Here is a 24,636-nt window from a genome sequence, read left to right on the forward strand (position 1 = left end):
AGCCATAAAGGTAATGACCAAATGCACCTGCGGAGAGCTGAATGCAGACCAAACCCAAAGGCCCATCCTTTGTCACGCCAAGGCAGACTGCCTACCTGTAACCTGAGGCATACAGGGACTCACAGATGAGCTTCATGTGGTTGTTCATCAGCTTTTTCACAATGTTGGTTCCCACAACATGGAAATGTGAAAGATCACTTGCTGTCCGCAATAATATGGCCTCAAAAACTTGAAATATTAACATCGTCTGCAAAGACAGAATTGAAACGCTTAGAAATTGTCTCATTTCCTTTCCTCCTGTACATATATGCTCCTTTTGTCTTAGCCATAGTTACTTGTAGGCTTAAAGCCTTCAACATGAAGGATGAGGCCCACCCAGATCCTGAGTCAAAGGTGACAGCTTGGCAGGCTGACCTGCAGGACCCAGGCTCTGCATGTAGCCCCACTCCCACAGTCCAGCAAAATAAAGAACAGCTTATTAGGGCCAGGCGTGGTGGCTCACGCCTGTAATCCCAGCACTTTGGGAGGCTGAGGTGAGCGGATCACGAGGTCAGGAGATCGAAACCATCCTAGCTAACACGGTGAAACCCCGTCTCTACGAAAAATACAAAAAATTAGCCGGACGTGGTGGCAGGCGCCTGTAGTCCCAGCTACTCGGGAGGCTGAGGCAGGAGAATGGCATGAACCCAGGAGGCGGAGCTTGCAGTGAGCCGAGACTGCGCCACTGCACTCCAGCCTGGGCAACAGGGTGAGACTCCATCTCAAAAAAAAAAAGAAAGAAAGAAAGAAAGAAAGAAAGAACAGCTTGTTTACAATCACAGAAAATCAAATGAGAAGAAAATTCTCTTAATGACTGGGTCTCATTCCTTTAGAGATATTCAGGTCTACATCCTTATAGCAATAACCCTGAGATTTCAACAGGCACATCAATATCCCAATGTTCGATCTCTTTGGAATCAGAAAACAATCATCAATTCATTATGTGTTGTGAGTCTGTGACACCACATGTTTTATGTTTCCCTTTTGTTTAAATAAACCATACTGAAACCAAGTATATTTTGATTAGGAATCTATGATCCTTCCTTCTGATATCATTCATCAAATGTTAATAATAAGTGAGAATTTTCCACTAAAATGCTTTCAAAGGTCATGGAGGCAAAAAATGAATACATTCCTACAGCACAGGGACAAAGCATCATTTTCTATACAAAGTTGGTAATGGAAATTTCTATCACATTTTTCCTCATCAAACTTAACAGCAGCATTAACTTTTCTTCTCTTCATCAAGCCATGTAAGGAACAACATACTTCACTTTCAGGTCGTTTCTCTCCACTTAGGAGCTGGAAAATTTCCGCACACTCAACAGAAATCTTTATATACCCTTCCACAACATCATACACATCTTCTCGTGGTAGTTTCTTGGCAGCGGACACAAACGCTTCCAAGCCTGAAAAAAAAGTTATGTTCAAACGTTAACAAGGTCAGTCTTCTTAGAAACAATCACAGCCGCCACTGCAACCTGCTTTCCCTATTCTGTGACCTTCCCCGATCCAACTACACTGCACGGAAGCTACTATGAATGCCATCAACTTAACTGTTTCTCTCCAAAATTCATGTTGAAACCCTAAACCCGGCCGGGCGCGGTGGCTCACGCCTGTAATCCCAGCACTTTGGGAGGCCGAGGCGGGCGGATCACCTGCTGCTCTGAGTGCACTGGCACACGGAGTGTCCGTGCTGCACCTGGCCCACGGTCAGCATGCCAAGCATCAGCTGACATCGGTGCTCTTTCAAAACCCAAAGGAGGGCACCCCACTCGAGTGTTTCCCCATAAGGCCACCCCAGAAGTTCCCCACTCAAAAATCTCCCCTCTCAACAGCCTGAGGATTCTACTGCCCTTCCTGCAATGAATACAACCTCCCCTCCCCCACCACTGACACCTGAATCTGAACCCCCACCACAACCCCACCCTACCAACTGGGAGCCACCTGTGTGCCGCTGCCCACAGAATTCTCCCGCCAGAACCTGTTCTACAAAACTGCCTTTCAGCGAATCACTTGAACCTGCCTCTCAGAGAATCACTTGAACCCGGGAGGTGGAGGTTGCAGTGAGTCGAGATCACACCACTGCACTCCAGCCTGGCAACAGAGTGAGACTCCGTCTCAAAAACAAAACAAAACAAAAAAACCCTGCCTCTCTCTGGTTCTATTCTTTGGGCCACACTTATCAAAACTAGGAAGGCAGGGCATGGCAGTGGGTTAGAAGCCGCATGAGAGCATAAGCTAAACGTAACACATCTTACTGGGGCCTTCATCTCTTCTGGGGAGTGGAGACTTCACCTTATTCAAAAAAAAAAAAAAAAAAAAACACAGAGGAAGGGACTAAATATTTCTATTAAAACACACTTAGTAATTATCAATACAGCAAAATGTAAAATGCCACAACCTTTAAGAAATACACTACAGTCTTCATAGACACATCAGAACAGGGTGGTCAGCTTTAGGGAGTGTCCGAGCATCCCTAAGGGGTCCTTCCTCCTCTGCCCTGGGGCCACAGGCAATGGATCTAATCCTTCTTTCCCACATCAGCTGCCATCACCCTAGTCGGCACCTCTGAAGACCAAACACTTCCTTTAACCTCTCTTCAGAAATGACAGTTTCAAACTCCTTCTGTGTTCAGGTCACTCTCTATGTTCCCTTGAAGCATGAGGCCCAGAAAAGGGCTTGGTACTGCAGGTGAGCTCCACTAGCTGAGCAGAGAGGACCAACACATCCTTCCTCTTGGACAGCAATTCTGCATGTCTCAGATTCAAGTCCCTGACGCTGCTAAGCAATATCTGCCCGGGGACGCATGAGCAGGACCTTACACCAAAAACATACCAGAAAAGAACAAAAAATGGAGCCAGACTCCTGGGCATGAATCCCCGCTCAGCCACTTACTAGCTGCATGGTACTGAGTAAGGAACTGAACTCTGAGCTTTGGGTACCTCACCTGTATAACGGAACAAGAACAGAACCTACCTGACAGGGTTTGTAGGAAGCGTAAAAAGGTTAATTTACACATGAAGCATCCAGCATCACACTTAGGGCAAGGTAAACCCTCAAAACATAAGCAGCCCCCCAGGTGTCCTCAGCAGCAGCAGTGAAAATCCAGTCACATTCGGCCTCTGCCAGCCTCACAGGTGTTTTCAGATCCCATTTTATGCTGCAACATTTTCCACAGCAACCACCGTCATTCCTTTAACAGTCACCGAGCAAGTGCATATGGCAGGCGCTGCTCTGAGCGTCAGGGCCAGACTCCATTGCCGCCGTGTGCAGCGTGGTCTGGTGGTGATTATGAGCAAGAGCCATGGGTGTTCTGGCCAAGGTGACTGTGGTCACAGGAGCTCAGTCGGCACAGGCACCTTGGAGTCGTGCATAATACCTACTCTGTCCCTCAAGAAAACACAGAATGCAAGCGATAGCAAGGGCTGTCAACACAGAAAGAGCAGTGCAACTACTTACTCTTTTTTAAGGAATTATTCACCAAACTCTAGCATGTAACTCCCCGCATTCCAGAGTATTACAGTGTGGAAACTGCTGGCCTGCTACGTTTGCCATCTTTACGGGTTCATCTTTCCATACACCATTTACCGGGCACCTACCAGGTGCTCCAGGCATCACAGGGGGTGCCCGAGACGTGCTGGTGAGCAAATTAGAAATGACCTCTACCCACATGGTCCTTACAATCTAATGATAGAGACCAATGTGAGTATTTATTAAGCCCCTACTGCAATCACTTACATAGACACATATGGCACCTGAAGTAAGTGCTATGAAGCAAACATCAAGAGTGTAATGAGGACTGTAACTAGGGAACATGATCTAGATTAGAGGGTTGGGAAGGTTTCCTCTGAAGAAGTAATGCTGAACCTATTATTAATAATAGTAAACGTAAGTATTGAGGGGGCAGAGGGTGAGACCACATTCCAGGCGCCAAGGCTGGAGGGTACACTGGAGCCAGGTGAGTGGGGCCAGGTGATTGAGTGAGTGGGGAGGGCAGCCTGAGATGAAGTCAAAGAAGCAGGTGGGGCTAGATGAAGCAATGGAAATGACTGGATTTTATCCTAAGGGCAGTGGGATACCACTGAAGGGTGTCATGAGAGGAGTGACATAATCAGATTTGGAGTTCTGAAGGATCATGACTGCTGCACACAGCACGGGCTGTAGGGAAGCAAGAGCAAGAGAGACCAACTCTGGGCAACTCCAGCCGCGGTCCCAGCAGGGACTGATGATGCCTGGACTAGAATGATGATGAAGGAAAGAGGAGGAGTAGACAGATTCCAGAAATTCTCAGGAGGAGAATCAACCACCAAGGCCAGGGGATAGACTGATGCAGACGGAGGGTTCTGGCGGGAACATCCAGCTAATCAGAATTACCACTTATGCAGTGGGGAAACCAGAAGCAATGTAGGGAGAAGGAGATCAAGAGTTTAACCATTAGTGTACTCTCTTACAGTATGGCCTTTTCTCTATCACCAGTGGAGTCGTGGGCAAACACTTTCAAAGGAACTGGCTTAGAGTCAAACCCTTCTTGATGGGGGATCCTCCCACAAGCTGACACTGCTCCACTCTGGAATATCCTCAGTCCTTACCAATCTAACCCGGCAGCTCTTGTTCCTCCACTACATGAAGGGAGCATCATCAGAACCCTTCCCTCACATGCCTGGTGAAAACAAAGTTTCCTAACAGCCATCAACTTCACTTCCCTGATCTTCCAGCAATCCTATCATAGGAGGTTATGAGAGCATATCAAGAGGAAGAGAGGAGGAGAGAATCCAAGATACAGACCAGATTCAAACACAAGCTCAACACAGCCTCAAACAAGGGATCCACACTTTCACCCATTGACTCAGCTTTGCCCCATCTTTCATCTACTCACCTACACCCATGCCCTGTCAACCCGGGTTTCCTTCTGACATGTGTTCAAATGATGTAGCACCTGAATGTCATGAGGCTCTCTGTGCAAGACCATGAAATATAGATACTACATCTTTTTAACAATTAAATGTGCTCTTTCTTCTGCCAGAAAGGTTCCTGTCCCTGTCCCATCCTACAATCCTTTTGGAAAGCCACTTCCTCTGATGGCCAGTGATGATGAGCATTTTTTCATGTGTCTTTTGGCTGCATAAATGTCTTCTTTTGAGAAGTGTCTGTTCATATCCTTTGCCCACTTTTTGATGGGGTTGTTTGTTTTTTTCTTGTAAATTTGTTTGAGTTCACTGTAGATTCTGGATATTAGCCCTTTGTCAGATGAGTAGATTGCAAAAATTTTCTCCCATTCTGTAGGTTGCCTGTTCACTCTGATGGTAGTTTCTTTTGCTGTGCAGAAGCTCTTTAGTTTAATTAGATCCATCAGAAAAATGCAAATCAAAACCACAATGAGATACCATCTCACACCAGTTAGAATGGCAATCATTAAAAAGTCAGGAAACAACAGGTGCTGGAGAGGATGTGGAGAAATAGGAACACTTTTACACTGTTGGTGGGACTGTAAACTAGTTCAACCCTTGTGGAAGTCCATGTGGCGATTCCTCAGGGATCTAGAACTAGAAATACCATTTGACACAGCCATCCCATTACTGGGTATATACCCAAAGGACTATAAATCATGCTGCTATCAAGACACATGCACATGTATGTTTATTGCGGCACTATTCACAATAGCAAAGACTTGGAACCAACCCAAATGTCCAACAATGATAGACTGGATTAAGAAAATGTGGCACATATACACCATGGAATACTATGCAGCCATAAAAAATGATGAGTTCATGTCCTTTGTAGGGACATGGATGAAGCCGGAAACCATCATTCTCAGCAAACTATCGCAAGGACAAAAAACCAAACACCGCATGTTCTCACTCATAGGTGGGAATTGAACAATGAGAACACATGGACACAGGAAGGGGAACATCACACACCGAGGCCTGTTGTGGGGTGGGGGGAGGGGGGAGGGATAGCATTAGGAGATATATCTAATGTTAAATGATGAGTAAATGGGTGCAGCACACCAACATGGCACATGTATACATATGTAACAAACCTGCACGTTGTGCACATGTATTCTAAAACTTAAAGTATAATTAAAAAAAAAAAAGAAGAAAAGAAAAGAAAAGCCACTTCCTCAAGGGAGCCTTCTTTGAGCTCCCAGATTAGATCCAAGGCCTGTTAAACACCCTCAGGCACCATGTACCTCTCCTTTGGAAAACTCGTGCTTGAAACTGTATGTATGTGATTTTACTGACCAATATCTGCCTGCCCCACTCGACTGTTTGTAAGCCCCACAATGGCAGATGCTTTTTGAGATTTTTATTCATCACTTTAACTCTACTGTAGCAAATAATAGCCTCTAGTAATACTTAATGAATTCGGAAATATATAACTCTATGCTAAGTATCATCTTCCTAGCTGTGACTAGCAAGTACAGGTATCAAAGTTTAAAAACAGGCCAGGTGTGGTGGCTCATACCTATACTCCCAGCCCTTTGAGAAGACAAGGTGGGAGGATTGCTTGAGACTGGGAGTTCGAGGGCAGCCTGGACAACATAGTGAGATTCCATCTCTACAAAAAGTAAAAAAAAAAAACAAAAAAAAACATAGCTGGGCATGGTGGTGTGCACCTACAATCTCAGCTACTTGGGGGGCTGAGGTGGGAGGACAGCTTAAGCCCAGAAGTTCAAGGCTGCAGTGAGCTATGATCGTGCCACTGCACTTCAGCCTGGGCAACAGAGCAAGACCCTGTCTGTTTAAAAAAAAAAAATCAGGACAAAAATTGGAAGTTGAAGATATTTTGGCCATTAATTTAACAATTTATTTAACATGGGAGAAAAACTGCCACCGTTTTATTTTAGAGCAATGCTTCCACATGGCAACACGTTCAATTGCGTTTTTCCCAAACCATGTTACTTTCCAAACGATTAAAAGCAGTCGTGAAGGGTGGTCATACTTTACGAAAAGTGTAATTAAATTATAGAGTCGGCTTCATCTCAGTCACTGGCCCATTCCTGGTCAACTGACAAGTAGCTGTGGTGGCTTCTAGTAGCTTGTTACAAGTTATCAAGTCAGTATGAGTGTCGGGGGATGGAAGCCTTTGAAAACGGTGCTGACGGCCCAAGGAGTAGCAAACTATCTCATGAACCGTCCTGAGCTGACTCGGTAAGGACTCAATAGAGGAGGACACTTCATTTACTTCCCTGACAACTGCAATAAAGAGGTTTTACAGCTTGCTGAGGGATGCTGCCTGGGCAAGGGAAATAAATGTGTTGTAACATGAAACTGTCCCAATCAAGCAAGTCGGGGCCCTCTCGCTGTCGCCGACAGTCCAGAGCAAGGAAGTACACAGCAGTCCTGAACCTCAGTTTTCTGCAAACCAGAGGTTTGCCACTGAGCCTAGGTGACCCGAAAGCTGCAGAAAGGAGGGGCTGTGCCCGGCACACGGAGGCCACCTCGCCAGCCTGTGCTCCCGACCCTGCGCCTGCCGCCCCGGACTCACCTGGCCCGGGGCCCTGCGGGTCCTTCAGCTGAGTCTTGAACCGCACGCCCGTGAGCTCTTCTTTGCGGGCCCGCTTGGCTGCACCAGCGGAGGAAGCCGCGCAGTCCTGGCCGCCCGGGGCCTTCCTCTTGGGGACCCCCATGGCCGAGAGGGCAGAAGCGCGACGGAAACGACACACCTGAGGGGACCCGGCAGGAGCACTAGCACAGACAGCAGACACGCGCTTCAGGCCCACATGCGGCAGGAAGGGGCGGGGCTGGCGGAAGAGGCGGGGCTCGGGGAAAGGCCGGCGGAAGGGGCAGACCCGCGCGGGGCTGGGACCGGCGGAAGGGGCGTGGCCTGCAGAAGGGGCGGGCCGGTGGGGATCCAGAGTGTTGGGGGCTCCATGTGAGTTTGCTGTCGCGGTTGTCCCGGTTACGGCATGGGGCGAGCGGACACTCCACGACGCTCCCGCCCCTGGCTGCAGGGTTTGGGGTCCACCGGGGCGCACTTCTGATCCCGGTGACTCTTCGGGTGCTCTTGGCCGGAAGAACTCCCAGACCTTTCACTCCTGGCCTGGCCGGTCCGCGAAGACTGGGGCCCCGGCTTGTCCAAGCAGCACGATGAGTAGTTCTTGACCCGAGGTCGCCCTGAAGGTGTCGCATGAAGAGCTTGCTTCACACACAACAGGATTCGATGCTTTGCCAATTCGAGGCCCTGGTGGCTGGCCGGGAAGGTGGATTCGCCTTGGCTGGGTGCCAGGCAGGTCCCCCTGTGCGGGTGACTTCGACCCCTACCTTATGTCACAGCCCGAACCAGATCGACTGGTCTGGTAGCATGTCACTCCAGACTGCCCTCCACCCCATACTTCCCCAAACTGATGGGCTGTTTGTGCCGTGCAGGGTGGGAGAAGAAGACCAAACGAAATAACGTCTGTAAAACCCCTTCCGGGACAGCGTAAGGCCTCCACATCTAAGTTCCTGTCATTAAAATGGAGACAGCAAAGCCAACTCTATCCAATCCTTGGGACTGTTATGAACAGAAAATGATGCAAGGTATGAAAAACTGCTTTGAGGAGAAAAACAACACTGTGTTTTTGGAAGATGTTATTGACTTGTGAACCTCATTAAATGCTCTGAAATAAAATGAAAGTAAAAATAAGTAAAAACAGGCTGGTACATATTTTAATACGACTTCATCGATACTTAGGTATGTGTCCAAATAAACCATGAACCAGCGCATTAGATAAGTAACTTGATGATTACTGAAATTCTCCATCAGGTTGTCCTCTAGTCTAAGAAAATCGTGTTTCATATTCTGTAATCAGATGTGTTTTGAACATCTGAGGATGTGGGCTTTTGTGGCCTATTGGGGTTTCAGAGTTTCTAGTAGAAAAAGCACGTGTGTTGACGCTGAGCCTCTGTCCCGACAAGATGATTGTGGCTGTGGAGATGTCTGTGTTGTAGGCAGGTCAGAGAGAGGGTGTCACCCCCAGCAGATACGAGCTAATGCTGCAGTGTTAAGAGAGGGGGATATGCTCAAAAAGTCATCTGTAAAAGGCAACACTCATTAGTGAATACAGACTTAATTCTGACTGATTATCCACACTGGTCCTCTTCTCTGGTTAATCACTAACCACCCACTTTGTTTTCTGCCATGGTGGTCCCAATCAAAGAGTCATCAGAAAGAGCTAGGAAACAGTCAAAAGCCCTGAGTTCAGTTTCTGCCTGTGTGACCTTGGGCAAATTGCCATGTCTTTGCACTGGTTTGCTTTACAAACAATTAAAGAGCATGAGGAACTTCCCAGGATTATCTAGCTAGTAACTGGTGGAGCCAGGACTCACCCAGTGTATCCTAGTCCCAAATTAAAAACAAAGAAACAGAAGTTGGCAGTGCCCATTTACAGCCTTAGCCAGAGATGTATGGATGGCAAGTGTGGCTCAGAAGTGCATTTGGATGTTTTAGACTAAGTTAATGCCATGAATCATTGATGCCGGGTTAACCCTTTGTTCACATATGAGGTTCACCAACCTCTGGATAGTGACTTGTCTTGCCATATCAAAGCTTTGCATTATTTGCCTCCAGGAGCATTCTGGTTTGTTGCAGACTATGTGGTACTGCTCCTAGGACATTCTAAGCTAAGGAAAAAAGCCCGAGGGCTTTTGTACTTGTTCCCTCTCTTTGAAACTCTTTGCCCAGAGCTCAAGTGGCTCAGATGTGGACTTTTCCTGTACGTACCTCACTCTCTGTCTCCCAACCTTTCTCGATTGGGCCTATTTATAAAGACACTCACTAATTCCAACTGAGGGCTCCACCCTCATGAGCGAATCACCTCACAAAAGGCCCCCCCCCCACCAAATAATATCACACTGGGGATGGGGTTTCAACATAATGAATTTCAGGGGGACACAAACATTCAAACCATAGCACTTTCCCAACGTGAAGATGATTTTTCAGTTAAGTTCTAACAATCTTTTCAGAAACAGATAATTCTCACCCTGTGCCGTTTGTTCCACAAAATAAAAAATAAAGTATCCCAACATCTTTCACGAGGCTCATATAACCTTAAATACAGAACAAGCTAAGGATAACACAAAGTATGAAAATGATGAACTTATTTCAAGTATGGATATAAATATGTGTAAATAGAATATTAGCTAAGTGAATACAAAACTGCACTTGAAAAAAAATACAAGAAATACAAGGATATAATATCTTACTTATATAACTCACCACAATAATGGATTAAAGGAGAAAAATCCATTATTATTTCAATAGATGGAAAAAGACATTTGAAAAGATACCTATTTATGATTTTTAAAATTCACATAAAACTAGGAATAGAAGGACTTTCCTTAACTTGGTAAAGATTATATACCAAAAACCTGCAGCAATTATCATGCACAATGGGAAAACTATATGAACTTGAATTATGACTGGAAACAATAGGAAAAACAGGGATGTCCACCATGCTACTATCTATTACGAGAGGTCGTGGCTAGTGAAATAAGGCAAGACAAAGAAATAAGAAATGAAACTGTCATCTAATTGGAAAATTCAACAGAAATGCAAACTAAATAAGAATTTAGCAAGGTTGTCAGACATAAAATCAGTTACCAAAATTGGTAGCGTTACCTCTACATTAGCAATAGCTAATTTAAATATGTAGGAGAAGCTGGGTGTGGTGGCTCATGCCTGTAATCCTAGCGCTTTGGGAGACTAAGGTGGGAGGATCACTTGGGCTCAGGAGCAACATAGTGGGACCTTGTCTCTACCAAAAAAAAATTTAAGTAGCTGGTGTGGTGGTGCACATTTGTAGTCCCAGCTAGTCAGGATGCCAAGGTGTGAGGATTACTTGAGCCCAGAAGACTGAGCCTGCAGTGAGCCAGATTGCACCACTGCACTCCAGCCAGGGCAACAGAGGGAGACCCTGTCTCAAAAAATAAAATAAATATAAAACAAAAATAAATAAATATGTAGTAGAAAACAAAGCACCATTTAGAAAGAAAAAAACCCTACAAATTCTCAGAATTAAACTAAAAAGACTGCACAGCATCTTTAAGGACAAAATTGTAAAATAATATTTGGTTAAATAAAGATACATACTATGTTCACAGAAGAATGTCTTCACATTGTAAAACTTAATTTTTCCTAAATTAAGCTGTAAACTATTACCATTCCAATAAAAATTAAATTCAGAAAACCATAATATATTCTTATGGAAAAATAACAATCCAGGAATAGCTAAGTCAGCTTGACAAGACTAAAGGGGATCTTACCTTATGCATGAAGACGTATCTCGAAGTTGCAATGGTCAAATTAGATTGGCAGTGGCAAAAGAACAGACAAATAAGCTGGGTGCAGTGGCTCACACCTGTAATCCCAGCACTTTTGGAGGCCGAGGCAGGCAGATCACAAGGTCAAGAGATTGAGACCATCCTGGCCAACATGGTGAGACCCTGTCTCTACTAAAAAAAAACAAAAATTAGCTGGGCATGGTGGTGCATGCTTGTAATCCCAGCTACTCGGGAGGCTGAGATAGGAGAATCACTTGAACCTGGGAGGTGGAGGTTGCAGTGAGCCGAGATCGTGCCATTGCACTCCAGCCTGGGCAATGAGAGTGAAACTCCGTCTCAAAAAACAAACAAACAAAAAACAAAACAAAACAAACAAACAAAAAACAGACAAATAGCCCGGTGGAATGGAATACAGACTCCAAAACAGACCTATATAATGGAGGTACAGGTTAACAAATCTGAAACTTCTTTTTACATATCCTGGAATTGAAAAATAAGTAAATGGATAAAGGATGGTGGGAGCCAGGTTTCACACTGTTGGAAAAGGAAGTTACATATAAGCAAAAGGGTAAGACTAGAACGGCCCCTGTGATACTGGATTAGAGTTGGAAACATCAGCACGATCTCATGTTTAGTTTAATATAGGCAGAGATGGATAGGTACAGAAATAAGTATAAATACATATTCTACCTGGGTTTGTACACATGCATATATTTCCTAGCTCTGTTCACTGGTAGGGCCTAGAAGCAGTCACACCCCAGAAGCAATGAGCACACTCAGTGCCCAGATCTTGGTTTCTAATACCATTATCAAATAAAAAGAACCAGGGTGGGTGTGGTGGTTTATGCCTGTAATCCCAATATTTTGGGAGGCCAAGGTGGGTGGATCACCTGAGGTCAGGAGTTCAAGACCAGCTTGGCCAACATGGCAAAACCCCCATCTCTATCAAAAATACAAAAATTAGCTGGGTGTGGTGGCGTGCACCTGTGATCCCTGCTACACAGGAGACTGAGGCAGGAGAATTGCTTGAACCAGGGAGGTGGAAGTTGCAGTGAGCCAAGTTTGCACCACTGCACTCCAGCCTGGGTGACAGAGTGAGACTCCATCTCAAAAAAAAAAAAAAAAAAAAAAAAAAAGAAAAGAAAAGAAAAGAAAAAAGAAAAAAAAAACACCATAAAAATAAATAAATAAAAATAAAAAGAACCAGGGCTCCTTATAGAAATGGCTGATTCTAGGGCTGGGACAGGGAACACTTAAGGTGAGTCTGGAGTATCTTGTAGTATCAGAAAGTAAGAAATGCTTCAAAAACAAAAGAATGGAGCTATGTCAAAGAGTCACAGGAACCAACTTGAAAGAACTCCCAATGGAACAGTTTTGGTGACAAAATTAATAATATAGCATTGGATTATAACCTAGGGTAAAAAGTAAATATATGTAAGTCTATACTGATATAAAAAATGATGATCACCAGGCATGGTGGCTCATGCCTGTAATCCTAGCACCTTGGGAGGCTGAGACAGGAGGATCACTGGAGCCCAGGAGTTTGGGTCCAGCCTGGGCAACAGTTTAGCAAGACCCCACCTCTAAAAGAAATAATAATAATAAAATAAAAATAAATTGATTGCTAACTAAATAAATGGGGGAGAACAGATAAATCTTCCTTACAAAAGTAATCCAAATAATACATGTGTATACCTCCTGCTTCAAGAGGTGGAGCTTAATTCAAATACTCCTCCCCACTTCCCCAGTGTAGGTTTAGTGACCTACTTTTAAAGACTGGAATATGACAAGGGAAAAATGATAACTCTATAATAGAGAAGCATGGCAAACACTACCTTATCCAAGGGATCAAAGTTAGTGTCATGTATATGCTGTTAGATATACATAAATCATGTTACTGTGATGTACCCCTGATGTGATGTGATGAAGATGCTTTGCCTCTGTATATCCTTCCCGAAACCCAAAATCCCAGCCCAATTGTGTGGAAAACATCAGAGAAACCTAAATTGAGGGACAGTCTAAAAAGTACATGAGCAGTACCCTTTAAAACTGTTGAGGTCATGAAAAGCAATGAAGAACTGAAACACGACCACAGACCAGATGTGATGGGAGACACAATGATAAAATGCACTGTGGTACCCTGGACTGGACCCTGGAGCAGAAAAAGGCCACAAGGGGAAAAATTAGTACAGCGCAAATAAAATCTGGCGTTTAGTTAATAGTAACGTCCCAATGCTGATTGCTTAGTTAGCAAACGTACCCTACAACTATGAGAAATGTAAAACATTAGATGAAACTGGCTGAGAGTATATGGAATTTTTTCAAATGTTCTGCAAATCTAGAATCATTTCAAAATAAAAAGTGTAGTCAAGGCCGGGCACGGTGGCTCACACCTGTAATCCCAGAACTTTGGGAGGCTGAGGTGGATGGATCACTTGAGGTCAGGAGTTCGAGACCAGCTCAGCCAACATAGTGAAACCTCATCTCTACTAAAAGTACAAAAAGTATCTGGGCGTGGTGGTTCATGTAACCCCTGTAACCCCAACTACTGGGGAGGCTGAGACAGGAGAATCGCTTGAACCCAGGGAGGTGGAGGTTGCAGTGAGCCAAGATCGTGCCACTGCACTCCAGCCTGGGCAACAAAGTGAGACCCTGTCTCAAAAAAAGAAAGAAGGAAGGAAGGAAGGAGAAAAAGAAAGGAAAGAGAAAGAAAGAAAGAAAGAAAGAAAGAAAGAAAGAAAGAAAGAAAGAAAGAAAGAAAGAAAGAAAGAAAGAAAGAAAAAGAAAGAGAAAGAGAAAAGCGTAGTTAAAACAAAGACCTATGCATTGATAGGAACTTTTTATTTTTAATTTTGAAACAGCTTTATTAAGGTATAACTGATATGCAATCTAACGGCACGTATTTACTGTATATGATTTGATGAATTACCTCCTGGCTTCTGGTAACCACCATTCTATTCTCTGCTTCTATGAGTTTGACTATTTTAGGTACCGCTTATAAGGAGAGTCCTGTCCTTCTGTAACTGGCTTCTTTCACTCAGCAGACACCCAAAATAATTGAAATAAGGTTATTGAAGGGATATTTGCACTCCCTGTTCATTGCAGCATTATTCACAATAGCCAATTTACAGAAACAACCTAAATGCCTATCGACAAATCAATGGGTTAAAAAAATGCGGTATTTAGTATACAATGAAATATTATTCAGCCTTAAAAAAAGAAGGAAATCTTGATATTTTTAACAATGTAGATGAACGTGGAGACCATTATAGAAATGTGATATGTGATCAAGACAACACCAAAATCAGTGGGAGAAGAGTGGTGTGGTAGATTACAAAATATGGTCACAAATTCCTCCCACCCTGGAATTCATGCCCCTTTGCAATTTGACTTTGCAGTTCTCATTGGGAGATTGGGACATTTCTTCCCCTGTTGGGGAGCAATTTGGAACTACAGATCTCTAGGGGTAGCTGACTGCCAGTCATGATACTGTCATTGTCTCACTGTCTCTTCATTTAACATCTCCTCTCAGAGTACTCCTGGCTTGCTAGTTTAAATTGTGAAAATTTTCTGCATTAGCCTCATTTTATTTATATTCTTTGGTCTTTACTGTTCATTACTATTTAAATGTGTGTTAACATTTAAATGACATCTATACTGTAATTTTCCTTTGTCACTATTGAAGTCACCCTGGACTGCTAATTGCAAACATCATTGTATTTTCAGAGAGGTTTATTTTAGGCAGATTGCCCCTTATGTTGCAGGAGGATGGAAAGAATGGCAGGCAGATCACCAAGAATACTCTGAAAATGAAGATGAGTAAAGTGGGTAAGAGTGACTGGGATGGGCAGGGAATGGCAGACCCCTGAATGAGTTAGGGAGTGATCGAGCTTGAATATTTGTCCCACCCAGATCTCATATTGAATTGTAATCCCCAATGCTGGAGGTGGGGCCTGGTGGTGGGTGTTTGGGTCATGGGGGTAGATCCCTCATGGCTTGGTGCAGTCTTTGAGATAGTGAGTGAGTGCTTGTGAGGTCTGGTCATTTAAAAGTGTGTGGCACCTCCCATACCCCAGCTCTTGCTCCTGCTTCCACCAGGTGAGATGTCTTGTCCCTCTTTGCCTTTGGCCATGAGTAAAAGCTCCCTGTAGCCTCCCTAGAAGCAGATACTGGCACTATGCTTCCTGTACAGCCTGTAGAACCAGGAGCCAATTGAACTTCTTTTCTTATAAATAACCCAGCCTCTGGTATTCTTTTAGAGCAATGCAAGAACAGCCTAACACAGGGAGAAAAGCCAAGGCAACCGACAGGTAAGAAAGAGCCCTCTAAGCAGAAGCTATAGCCGATGCAAAGGCACTGAGGTGGGACAGCAAAAAGGCCAGTGTGTGTGAAATGGAGGGAAGGCAATCATGGTAAAAGTGAGGCCAGTTGGAGTGACTCATGCAGAGCCTGGCTGGACAAGGTAAAGTCTCTGTAGCATTTGAATTGTCTGGATTTGCCATTCCCAAACTGGGCACCAAAGTGCCCAAAGCACCACATTGCCTTGGAATGTTTTCAAAAGTTGAGGGAAATCCATCAATTCTTGACATCTGTTCATTACCAGGCAAACTACTAGCTCAGGGTAGTTCATAGATTCAACATTAGATTATGCTAGTTTCCGGCTGGGTGCAGTGGCATACGCCTATAATCGCAGCACTTTGGGAGGCTGAGGCGAGCAGATCACCTGAGGTCAGGAATTCAAGACCAGCCTGGCCAAAATCGCGAAACCCCATCTCTACCAAAAAAACACAAAAATTCGCCAGGCGTGGTGGCAGGCACCTGTAATCCCAGCTACTCAGGAGGCTGAGGCAGGGAGAATTGCTTGAACCTGGGAGGCAGAGGTTGCAGTGAGCTGAGATCGTGCCATTGCACTCCAGCCTGGTGACAGAGTGAGACTCCATCTCAAAAAAAAAAAAAAAAAAAAAAAAGATTGTGCTACTTTGGAAGGAGAGATGAAGAGATGAGGTCACAGCTTTGCAATGCTGGGTTTCTGGGGCTTACCCATGATGAAAAGCATCAGCCAAGTGTGGTGGTGCCTGCCTGTAGTCCTAGCTACTTGGGAGGCTGAGGCAGGAGGATCGCTTGAGCCCAGGAGTTCCAGGTTGTAGTGAGCTGATCGAGACACTGCACTCTGGTCTGGGGAACAGAGGAAGACCCTCTCTCTAAAAAAAAAAAAAAAAAAAGCAAGCACCAAGCTAAAATCAACACAGGTCAAGAAATGAGAGTGTGGTATCCAATCTGATTTCAAGGTTGAAGAAATAGTCACATGTCCAACAGGCACACACACCCCATTCCAAATTATTTGTGCTTATTTAAGAATAAAGGAGGACTGGCCATGGTGGCTCACGCCTCTAATCCCAGCACTTTGGGAGGCCAAGGCGGGCGGATCATCTGAGGTCAGGACAGTCAGCCTGGCCAACATGGTGAAAGCCCATCTCTACTAAAAATACAAAAGCTGGGAGTGGTGGCAAGCACCTATAGTCCCAGCTACTTGGGATGCTGAGGCAGGAGAATCGCTTGAACCCGGGAGGTGGAGGTTGCAGGGATCACACCATTGCACTCTAGCCTGGGAGACAGAGGGAGACTCTGTTTAAAAAAGAAAAAAGAAAGAATAAAGGAAAACATTTTTATTTCCATCATATGTATTTACGTATATATGTAAACTGCTTCTTTATTATTAGAACACAAATACTTATGTTGTTCGGCTATAGCTATTTAATAAACTTAACAGTTTAGATTTGGGTTTTGTCCTGGGGCACTTGAAAAATTATTGAGACACTAAAGGTGCCATGAACTGAGACAGATTGAGAACCTCTGGTCTATACCTTTGATCAGAGCTCACTTTTATTAATGCTAAATTCCCTTTGTGGACTTTGCTTCTTTTTTTTTTTTTTTTTTTTTGGTAGCCTTAAGCTTTCCCTTGAGAATGAACATTTAAAACTTGTAAATTTTTTGTACACCCATGTTCATAGCAGCATTACTCACAATAGCCAAAAGGCGGAAGCCGTGTCCATCAATGGATGAATGGATACACAAAATGTGGCATATACGTACCATGGAGTATTTTTCAGTCTTAAAAAGGGATAAAATTCTCACAACCTTGAAAACATTATGCTAAGTGAAATAAGCTAGGCACAAAAGGACAAATACTGTATAATTCCACTTATATGAGGTACCTACAGTAGTCAAATTCATAGAGACAGAAAGTGAAGGCCAGGCACAGTGGTTCATGCCTGTAATCCCAGTACTTTGGGAGGCCAAGGCGGGCAGATCACCTGAGGTCCAGAGTTCGAGACCAGCCTGACCAACATGGAGAAACCCTGTCTCTACTAAAAATACAAAATTAGCCAGGCGTGGTGGCTCATGCTGGTAATCCCAGCTACTCGGGAGGCTGAAGCATGAGAATTGCTTGAACCTGGGAAGTGGAGGTTGCGGTGAGCCGAGATCACGCCATTGCGGTCCAGCCTGGGCAACAAGAGCAAAACTCCGTCTCAAAAAAAAAAGAAAAAAAAAAAGTGAAATGGTGGTTGCCAGGGGCTAGGAGAAAGGGGAATGGAGAGTTAGTGTTTAAATGGGTGCAGAGATTCAATTTGGAAGATGAAGAGATCTGTAGATGGAAGTTGCTGATGACTGCACAACAATGTGAATATACTTAATGTTACTGAACTTTACAGTTAAGATGGCTAATATGGTAAATTTCATGTTACATATATTTCAGCATAATAAAAATATATTTTTGAAATTCATGGACCACGATCATCACTCCTAAAACATAAATTAAGATTCCCACCTACAGAGGGCGCCATTGACAGCTCCTAGTGGCATTCGGGGGTTGGGTGTGCAGGACCCACAACTGCGTGAAGCTCCAGCCTTCTCCTTCCCCAGCCGCCTGCCTGTGTAACAGTCCTCAGCCTCCCCCGCCTCTCCCTCACCCTTCTGAGACGTTTGCTGAGGTTTTTGTTTTGTTTTTTTTTTTTAAACTGCTGCCAATCAAAGGGAAACAGACTGGGCATATCTGTGACTACCCCTCTCTTTTCTTCCTTCCAGGAGAGACAAAGTCACTAGAAAAGCTAATGTGGTACCTACATAAAACAAGATATCATTCAACCGCAGGAAGGAAGGATATTCTGACACATGCTACAACAACCGGAATGCACCCTGAGGTCATTATGCTAAGTGAAATAAGCCAATTAATCCTGTATGATTCCGCTGATAGGAGGTACCCAGAGAAGTCAAATACATAAGACCGAAGTAGAATCGTGGCTGCCAGGGCTGGGGAGAGGTGGGGATGGGGAGTTGGTGTTTAGTGGGTACAGAGTTTCAGTTTAGCAAAATAAAAAGAGTTCTGTGGATACGGGGTGGTGATGGCTGCACAAGAATGTGAATGTACTTAATACCACTGAACTGTACACTTAGAAATGGTTAAAATGGGCCAGGCACAGTGGCTCACACCTGTAATCCCAGCACTTTGGGAGGCTGAGGCAGGCAGATCTCTTGAGGTCAGGAGTTCGAGACCAGCCTGGCCAACATGGTAAAACCCTGTCTCTACTAAGAGTAGAAAAATTAGCCAGGCATGGTGGCAGCACCTGTAGTCCCAGCTACTCAGGAGGATGAGGCAGGAGAATAGCTTGAACCCAGGAGGTGGAGGCTGCAGTGAGCCCAGATCATGCCACTGCACTCCAGCCTGGGCTACAGAGTGAAACTCTGTCTCAAAAAAAAAAAGGTTAAAATGGTAAATTTTATGTTATGTATATTTTACCACAATAAAAATATTTATATATAAATTTGTATATTTATATATACACATATAAATATGTATATTTTACTACAATAAAATATTTTTAAAAAGAAAAATGATTTTTTCTTTTTGGATGTGTGTGTGTGTGTGTGTGTGTGAGATATCAGGTCCTTGAGGACTTGAAAAGCTCAAATCAGATTTGGCTGGCATTTCAGAGGAAAGCCAGGCCCCCAAAACTCAGGTGTGTCACAGAGGGCTCAGGGACAGGGATGCTGCTGAGCAGAGGAAAAGGATGAGGGAGTGAGCCTGGCCTAAGGAGGCCAACAGAGTGGGCCAGAGGTGGGGAGGGAAGGGGGTATTCAGAAACCAGGGTTGAGGAGAGTGTCCCAGCCAGTTCACAGGAAGAAGAAAACAAAATTCTGGTGGAAAAGCCATCCCAGTATCCCACTAGAGCAGCAGTCTCCACCCTTTTTGGCACCAGGGACCAGTTTCTTTCTTTCTCTCTTTTTTTTTTTTTTTTTTTTTCTGGAGATGGAGTTTTGTTCTGTCGTCCAGGCTGGAGCACAGTGACATGATCTTGGCTCACTGCAACCTCTGCCTCCTGGGTCCAAGCGATTCTGCTTCCTCAGCCCAAGTAGCTAGGACTACAGGTGGCCGCCATCACACCCAGATAATTTTGTATTTTGTTTTCACATGTTGCCTAGGCTGGTCTTGAACTCCTGGTCTCAGGTGATCCATCTGCCTCGGCCTCTCAAAGTGCTAGAATTACAGGCGTGAGCCACCGTGCCCGACATGGGGACCAGTTTTGTGTAAGACAATTTTTCCAAAAATGGATGGTTTGGGGACGATTCGAGTGCATTACATTTATTGTGCACTTTATTTCTGTTATTATTACATTGTAACATATAATGAAATAATTACACAACTCACTATAATGTAGAATTAGTGGGAGCCCTGAGCTTGTTTTCCTGCAACTAGATGGTCCCATCTGGGGGTGATGGGAGAGAGTGACAGGTCATCAGGCATTAGATTCTTGTAAGGAGCATGAAACCTAGATCCCTCGCATGTGCGGTTCACAATAGGGTTCACATTCCCATGAGAACCTAATGCTGCCACTGATCGGACAGGAGGCAGAGGCCAGGCAGTAATGTGAGCCATGGGGAGCGGCTGTAAATACAGATGAAGCTTCTCTCACTTCTCTCACCAGTATGGTCCGTGGCCCAGGGTTGGAGACCCCTGCACTAGAAGATCAGGCCTGCCGTCACTCAGAGGAACAAGTTGGAAGCTGTTTCCACCTAACAGTTCAAATTAAAACCAAACACAGTGGCTCACACCTGTAATCCCAGCACTTTGGGAGGCCAAGGCAGGTGGATCACTTGAGCTCAGGAGTTTGAGATCAGCCTGGGCAACATAGCGAGACCTCATCTCTACTAAACATTTTTTTAAAAATTAGCCAGGCGTGGTGGTGTACGCCTGTGGTCCCAGCCACTCAGGAGGCTGAGGCAGGAGGATTGGTTGAGCCCAGAAGGCTGAGACAGCAGTGAGCTGTGATTGTGCCACTGTACTCGAGCCTGGGCGACTGAGTGAGTGAGACTGTCTCAAAAACAAAAAAACAAAAAACAAAATTTAAAAAATAAATTAAAACCAAACACTATCTTATACCCAATAAAAAATAATATGCAAAGTCCATAAAATGATTATATTTATTGTCATGGCTACCCATATATGAAGCATGAAGCTTCTACTCTGACTGGCTCTTTTTTTTTTTTTGAGATGAGCCTCCCTCTGTCACCCAGACTGCAGTGCAATGGCATGGTCTCGGCTCACTGCAACTTCCCCCTCGTAGGTTCAAGCAATTCTCCTGCCTCAGCCTCCCGAGGAGCTGGGACTACAGGCACGCACCACCATGCCCAGCTGATTTTTTTGTTTTTATTAGAGACACGGTTTCACCATGTTAGCCAGGCTGGTCTCAAACTCCTGACCTCAGGTGATCCACCTGCCTTGACCTCCCAAAGTGCTGGGATTACAGGTGTGAGCCACTGCACCTGGTCCTGACTGGCTGTTTAGGCTCTAAACTCCACCACAATCCACAACACAAGTACCAGTCATGGCAGAGCTGGGATTTGCATCTTTGAGCTTTGACCACAGAGCCCACACCAATAACAACTGCTCTAAAGCATGACCAGGCAAGCTTGGTTTAGCAGAAACAGAGCTGCTGCTTTCCAGCATTCTAGGGAGTTTCCTTCCTTTAGCACACTTTCCTTAATGACGGCAGAGCACTAGTTTGGAAGAGTACCTGGTGCCCGGATGGAAGGGAAGAGCAGTAAGGAGGGTGGAGAGAGGGAGTAGGGGTTTCTGCCCTTTGTTCCCAGCTAGAGACCAGGCTGGCCCGGCTCCCTGTAGCATTTGCTGAAGGCAGCAGGTCACTGGCACCTCAGGGCTTCTGTTGAAACCAGCTCCTTCCTGCCTCCCTTGGTGGGGAAAAAGGCACCTGCTTTCTCCAGAATAGAAGCCATGGTGTCCTCCAGAAACTGAGTGTACCACTTAGAACACTTGGGAATTCCCACAGTGAAAAATTCCCTTTTCTTTTCTTTTTTTTTTTTTTTTTGGAGACTGAGTCTTGCTCTGTCACCCAGGCTGGAGTACAATGGCATGATCTCAGCTCACTGCAATCTCCACCTCCCAGGTTCAAGCGATTCTCCTTCCTCAGCCTCCCAAGGAGCCGGGACTACAGGTGCATGCAACTACGCCTGGCTAATTTTTGTATTTTTTTGTAGAGATGGGGTTTCCTGATGTCGGCCAGTCTGGTCTTGAACTCCTGACCTCAAGTGATCCTCCCGCCTTGGCCTAAAAGTGCTGGGATTATGGGCCTGAGCCACTGCACTCGGCCTTGAAAATTTCCCATGGATCTGAATTCAGTCATTCACAACGCTTCAAAAACTTCCAAGAGTTTGCACGTGCTGCATTCTTCTTTTACAAAGACAATGACTCACGTATAAACTGATAGCATATGCAAAAGGTGAGAATATATAATTAAGAAAAAGCTCAGCAATGAAAAGAATCAGTGTAGATTTAGCCTGATTTTTTTGAAATCCTACATCTATTTTAAATAGGTCATGGGTTTTTAGAGCCAAAATGGATTTTAGCATTCATTTTTTTCATTTTGCAAATGTGAAAAAGTGAGAGACAGGCGAGTCAAGTGCCTCCGTGGGTTCCTCTGTCTCAGTGGCAGAGCTGGGACTTGACCTGAGGTCTCCTGAGTGGCTATTCGAATATAGGTTGACACTATTGGATGAGATGCCTTTGACCTTGGATGGGCTGTCAGTACAGACATCAGTTGACCGCTGTGCACATATTCTTAAAGACCTCCTTCTGGCCGGGCACAGTAGCTCATGCCTGTAATCCCAGCATTTTGGGAGGCCAAGGCGGGCAGATCACGAGGTCAGGAGTTAGAGACCAGCCTGACCAACATGGTGAAACCGTATCTCTACTAAAAATATAAAAATTAGCTGGGCATGGTGGCACATGCCTGTAATCCCAGCTACTCAGGAGGCTGAGGCAGGAGAATCACTTGAACCCAGGAGGTGGAGGTTGCAGTGAGCCCAGATTGCACCACTGCACTCCAGCCTGGGTGACAGAGCAAGACTCCATCTCAAAAAACAAAACAAAACAAAACAAAAGAAAAACCTCCTTCTGCAGGCTTTGGGGCCACACCTTCCCACACAACTTTTCTAGTGCATTGTGGCTTTTGCAGTCCTCACCAAGCAGGCTCCTTGCTATTGATGCAGCTCTGTGGTGCCAGCTCTAGAAACAAACCACCATTTGTTGCTTTCTAAAAAAAGCCTTTTAAGCTCCAGATGACATTCGGCCTCTCTCTCCTGAGCTGAAAGGTTGGTTTCTTTGAGGTTTCCAAATGGCAGCTTATGTCTTCTCAGAAGGGCTACAGCCCATTTGTTGGAAGCCAAAAACCTTACCTCAATGGCCCAGGTAAGAGGACATGGCTCAGGGTTGCAGTCTGAGTGTGAAGCACATAAACATCTCCCATAATAGGCTTGGTGGCTGGGCCTGGCGGCTCAAGCCTGTAATCATGGCACTATGGGAGGCCGAGGCGGGTGGACCACCTGAGGTCAGGAGTTCAAGACCAGCCCAGCCAACAAGGTGAAACCCTGTCGCTACTAAAAATACAAAAGAAAAAAAAGAAGAAGAAAAAGAAATTCGCTGGGCGTGGTGGTGCACACCTGTCCTCCCAGCTACTTGGGAGGCTAAGTCAGGAGGATCACTTGAACCCAGGAGGCGGAGATTGCAGTGAGCCAAGATCATGCCACTGCACTCCAGCTTGGGCAACAGAGCAAGACTCCACCTAAAGAAAAAATAAATAGGCTTGGATATGGCAGAGGGTGAGAGACAAGTAGCTAGGATCTCAAGGAAGAAGGAAAATAGGGATGTAACATGGAGCTGAAAAGAAGGTGCAGGAATTGCTTTAAAAGAAAACAAAGAGACAGAAAGTAAGACCTGTAATTTACAATGTCCTGTAAAGGTTGCCTCTTGCACACATGGACTGAATGCTGTGACTACAGAGGCACTTTTCAAATTAGTACAAGAAAGAACAAGATTGCCCAATGGTGCCATTACTTAGAAAAGAACCCTTTATTTTACCTCCACCTAATTGCTGTGCCTTTGCAGTATAAGAGGGCTTCAAGTCTTGGTTTGGATGGTCAGTGTGACTCTGTGCCCTCAGTCTCCCCATCTGAGAAATGAAGATTCCTGTTGTACCTGGGCCAGCTTCATATGACCTGAGCAATCACTCAGGGCCCTGTGTTCAAAGCATTAAACTATGCTTGGTTTAATGCTCTGCTATTATCATCCTGGAATTCTTAATAATCTTTGAGCAAGGGGCCCCACATTTTCATTTTGCACTGGGCCAGTAAATGACATAGTTAGCCTAGTTAGTACCTATCTCAAAGGGTTGTTGTGAGTATTAATACTTTGGAAACACTTTATTATTTGGCACACCAGTCATCATTCACTTTAATTCCAGCTCCCATAACTGTGTTGAATTACCAAGTGGCAATGACTGTTTTTATCATTCAAATTCCATCATAGTAGAAAGCATTTAAGGAAAACTGCCTCAGTGGAAAAGATTATTTCTCTCCAGACCCCAGATTGATTTTACACTGTTCATCCCTCTTTGAAACATATATTCCTTTTCCCACTTTTCCATCCTATGAGTTGTTACAGTGCCTCAGAGTTTAGGTATTTGACCTACAAAGCTCTTAGAAAAGTGTGGGGTCCAGAGAGGAAGATAACTGAGCAATTCAGTTTTCTTGCAAGATTCCAAAATTCTTAAAGAGATCAGATTAGGACCAAAATCTTCTGATTTAACAGTGAGGGGCTAAGGGACAAAACAGAGGGAAGCCAGGGAGACATCCTTCAGACTCCTCTCATAGCCCACGACTGCCCGGTCGCATTGTGCTGTCCATCTGCCTTCTAAACATCCATTGTGGCCGCTTCTCCTCTTCTCTCTGGGTGTACAGCGAGCACATCAGCCTAAGC

General features: G+C 44.8%; 1 protein-coding gene across 4 annotated transcripts in view; it reads right to left on the minus strand.

Moving 5' to 3' along the window:
* Positions 1 to 7,782, minus strand: part of URB1 (URB1 ribosome biogenesis homolog) — a 118,888-nt gene extending 111,106 nt beyond the window's left edge. For all 4 annotated transcript variants that reach the window (XM_024239472.3, XM_063720872.1, XM_002830634.6 and 1 more), the window contains exons 1-3: positions 7,531 to 7,782; positions 1,309 to 1,448; positions 96 to 247 (exon numbers count right to left, since the gene is read on the minus strand). In XM_024239472.3, the coding sequence (XP_024095240.3) occupies positions 96 to 247; positions 1,309 to 1,448; positions 7,531 to 7,672 (434 nt within the window). In that variant the 5' untranslated portion in view covers positions 7,673 to 7,782. The remainder of the gene's footprint in view (positions 1 to 95; positions 248 to 1,308; positions 1,449 to 7,530) is intronic.
* Between the last annotated feature and the right edge of the window lie 16,854 nt (positions 7,783 to 24,636).

The sequence above is a fragment of the Pongo abelii genome, chromosome 22 (genome assembly GCF_028885655.2).
Source record: "Pongo abelii isolate AG06213 chromosome 22, NHGRI_mPonAbe1-v2.0_pri, whole genome shotgun sequence".
Taxonomy (NCBI): Eukaryota; Metazoa; Chordata; class Mammalia; order Primates; family Hominidae; genus Pongo; species Pongo abelii.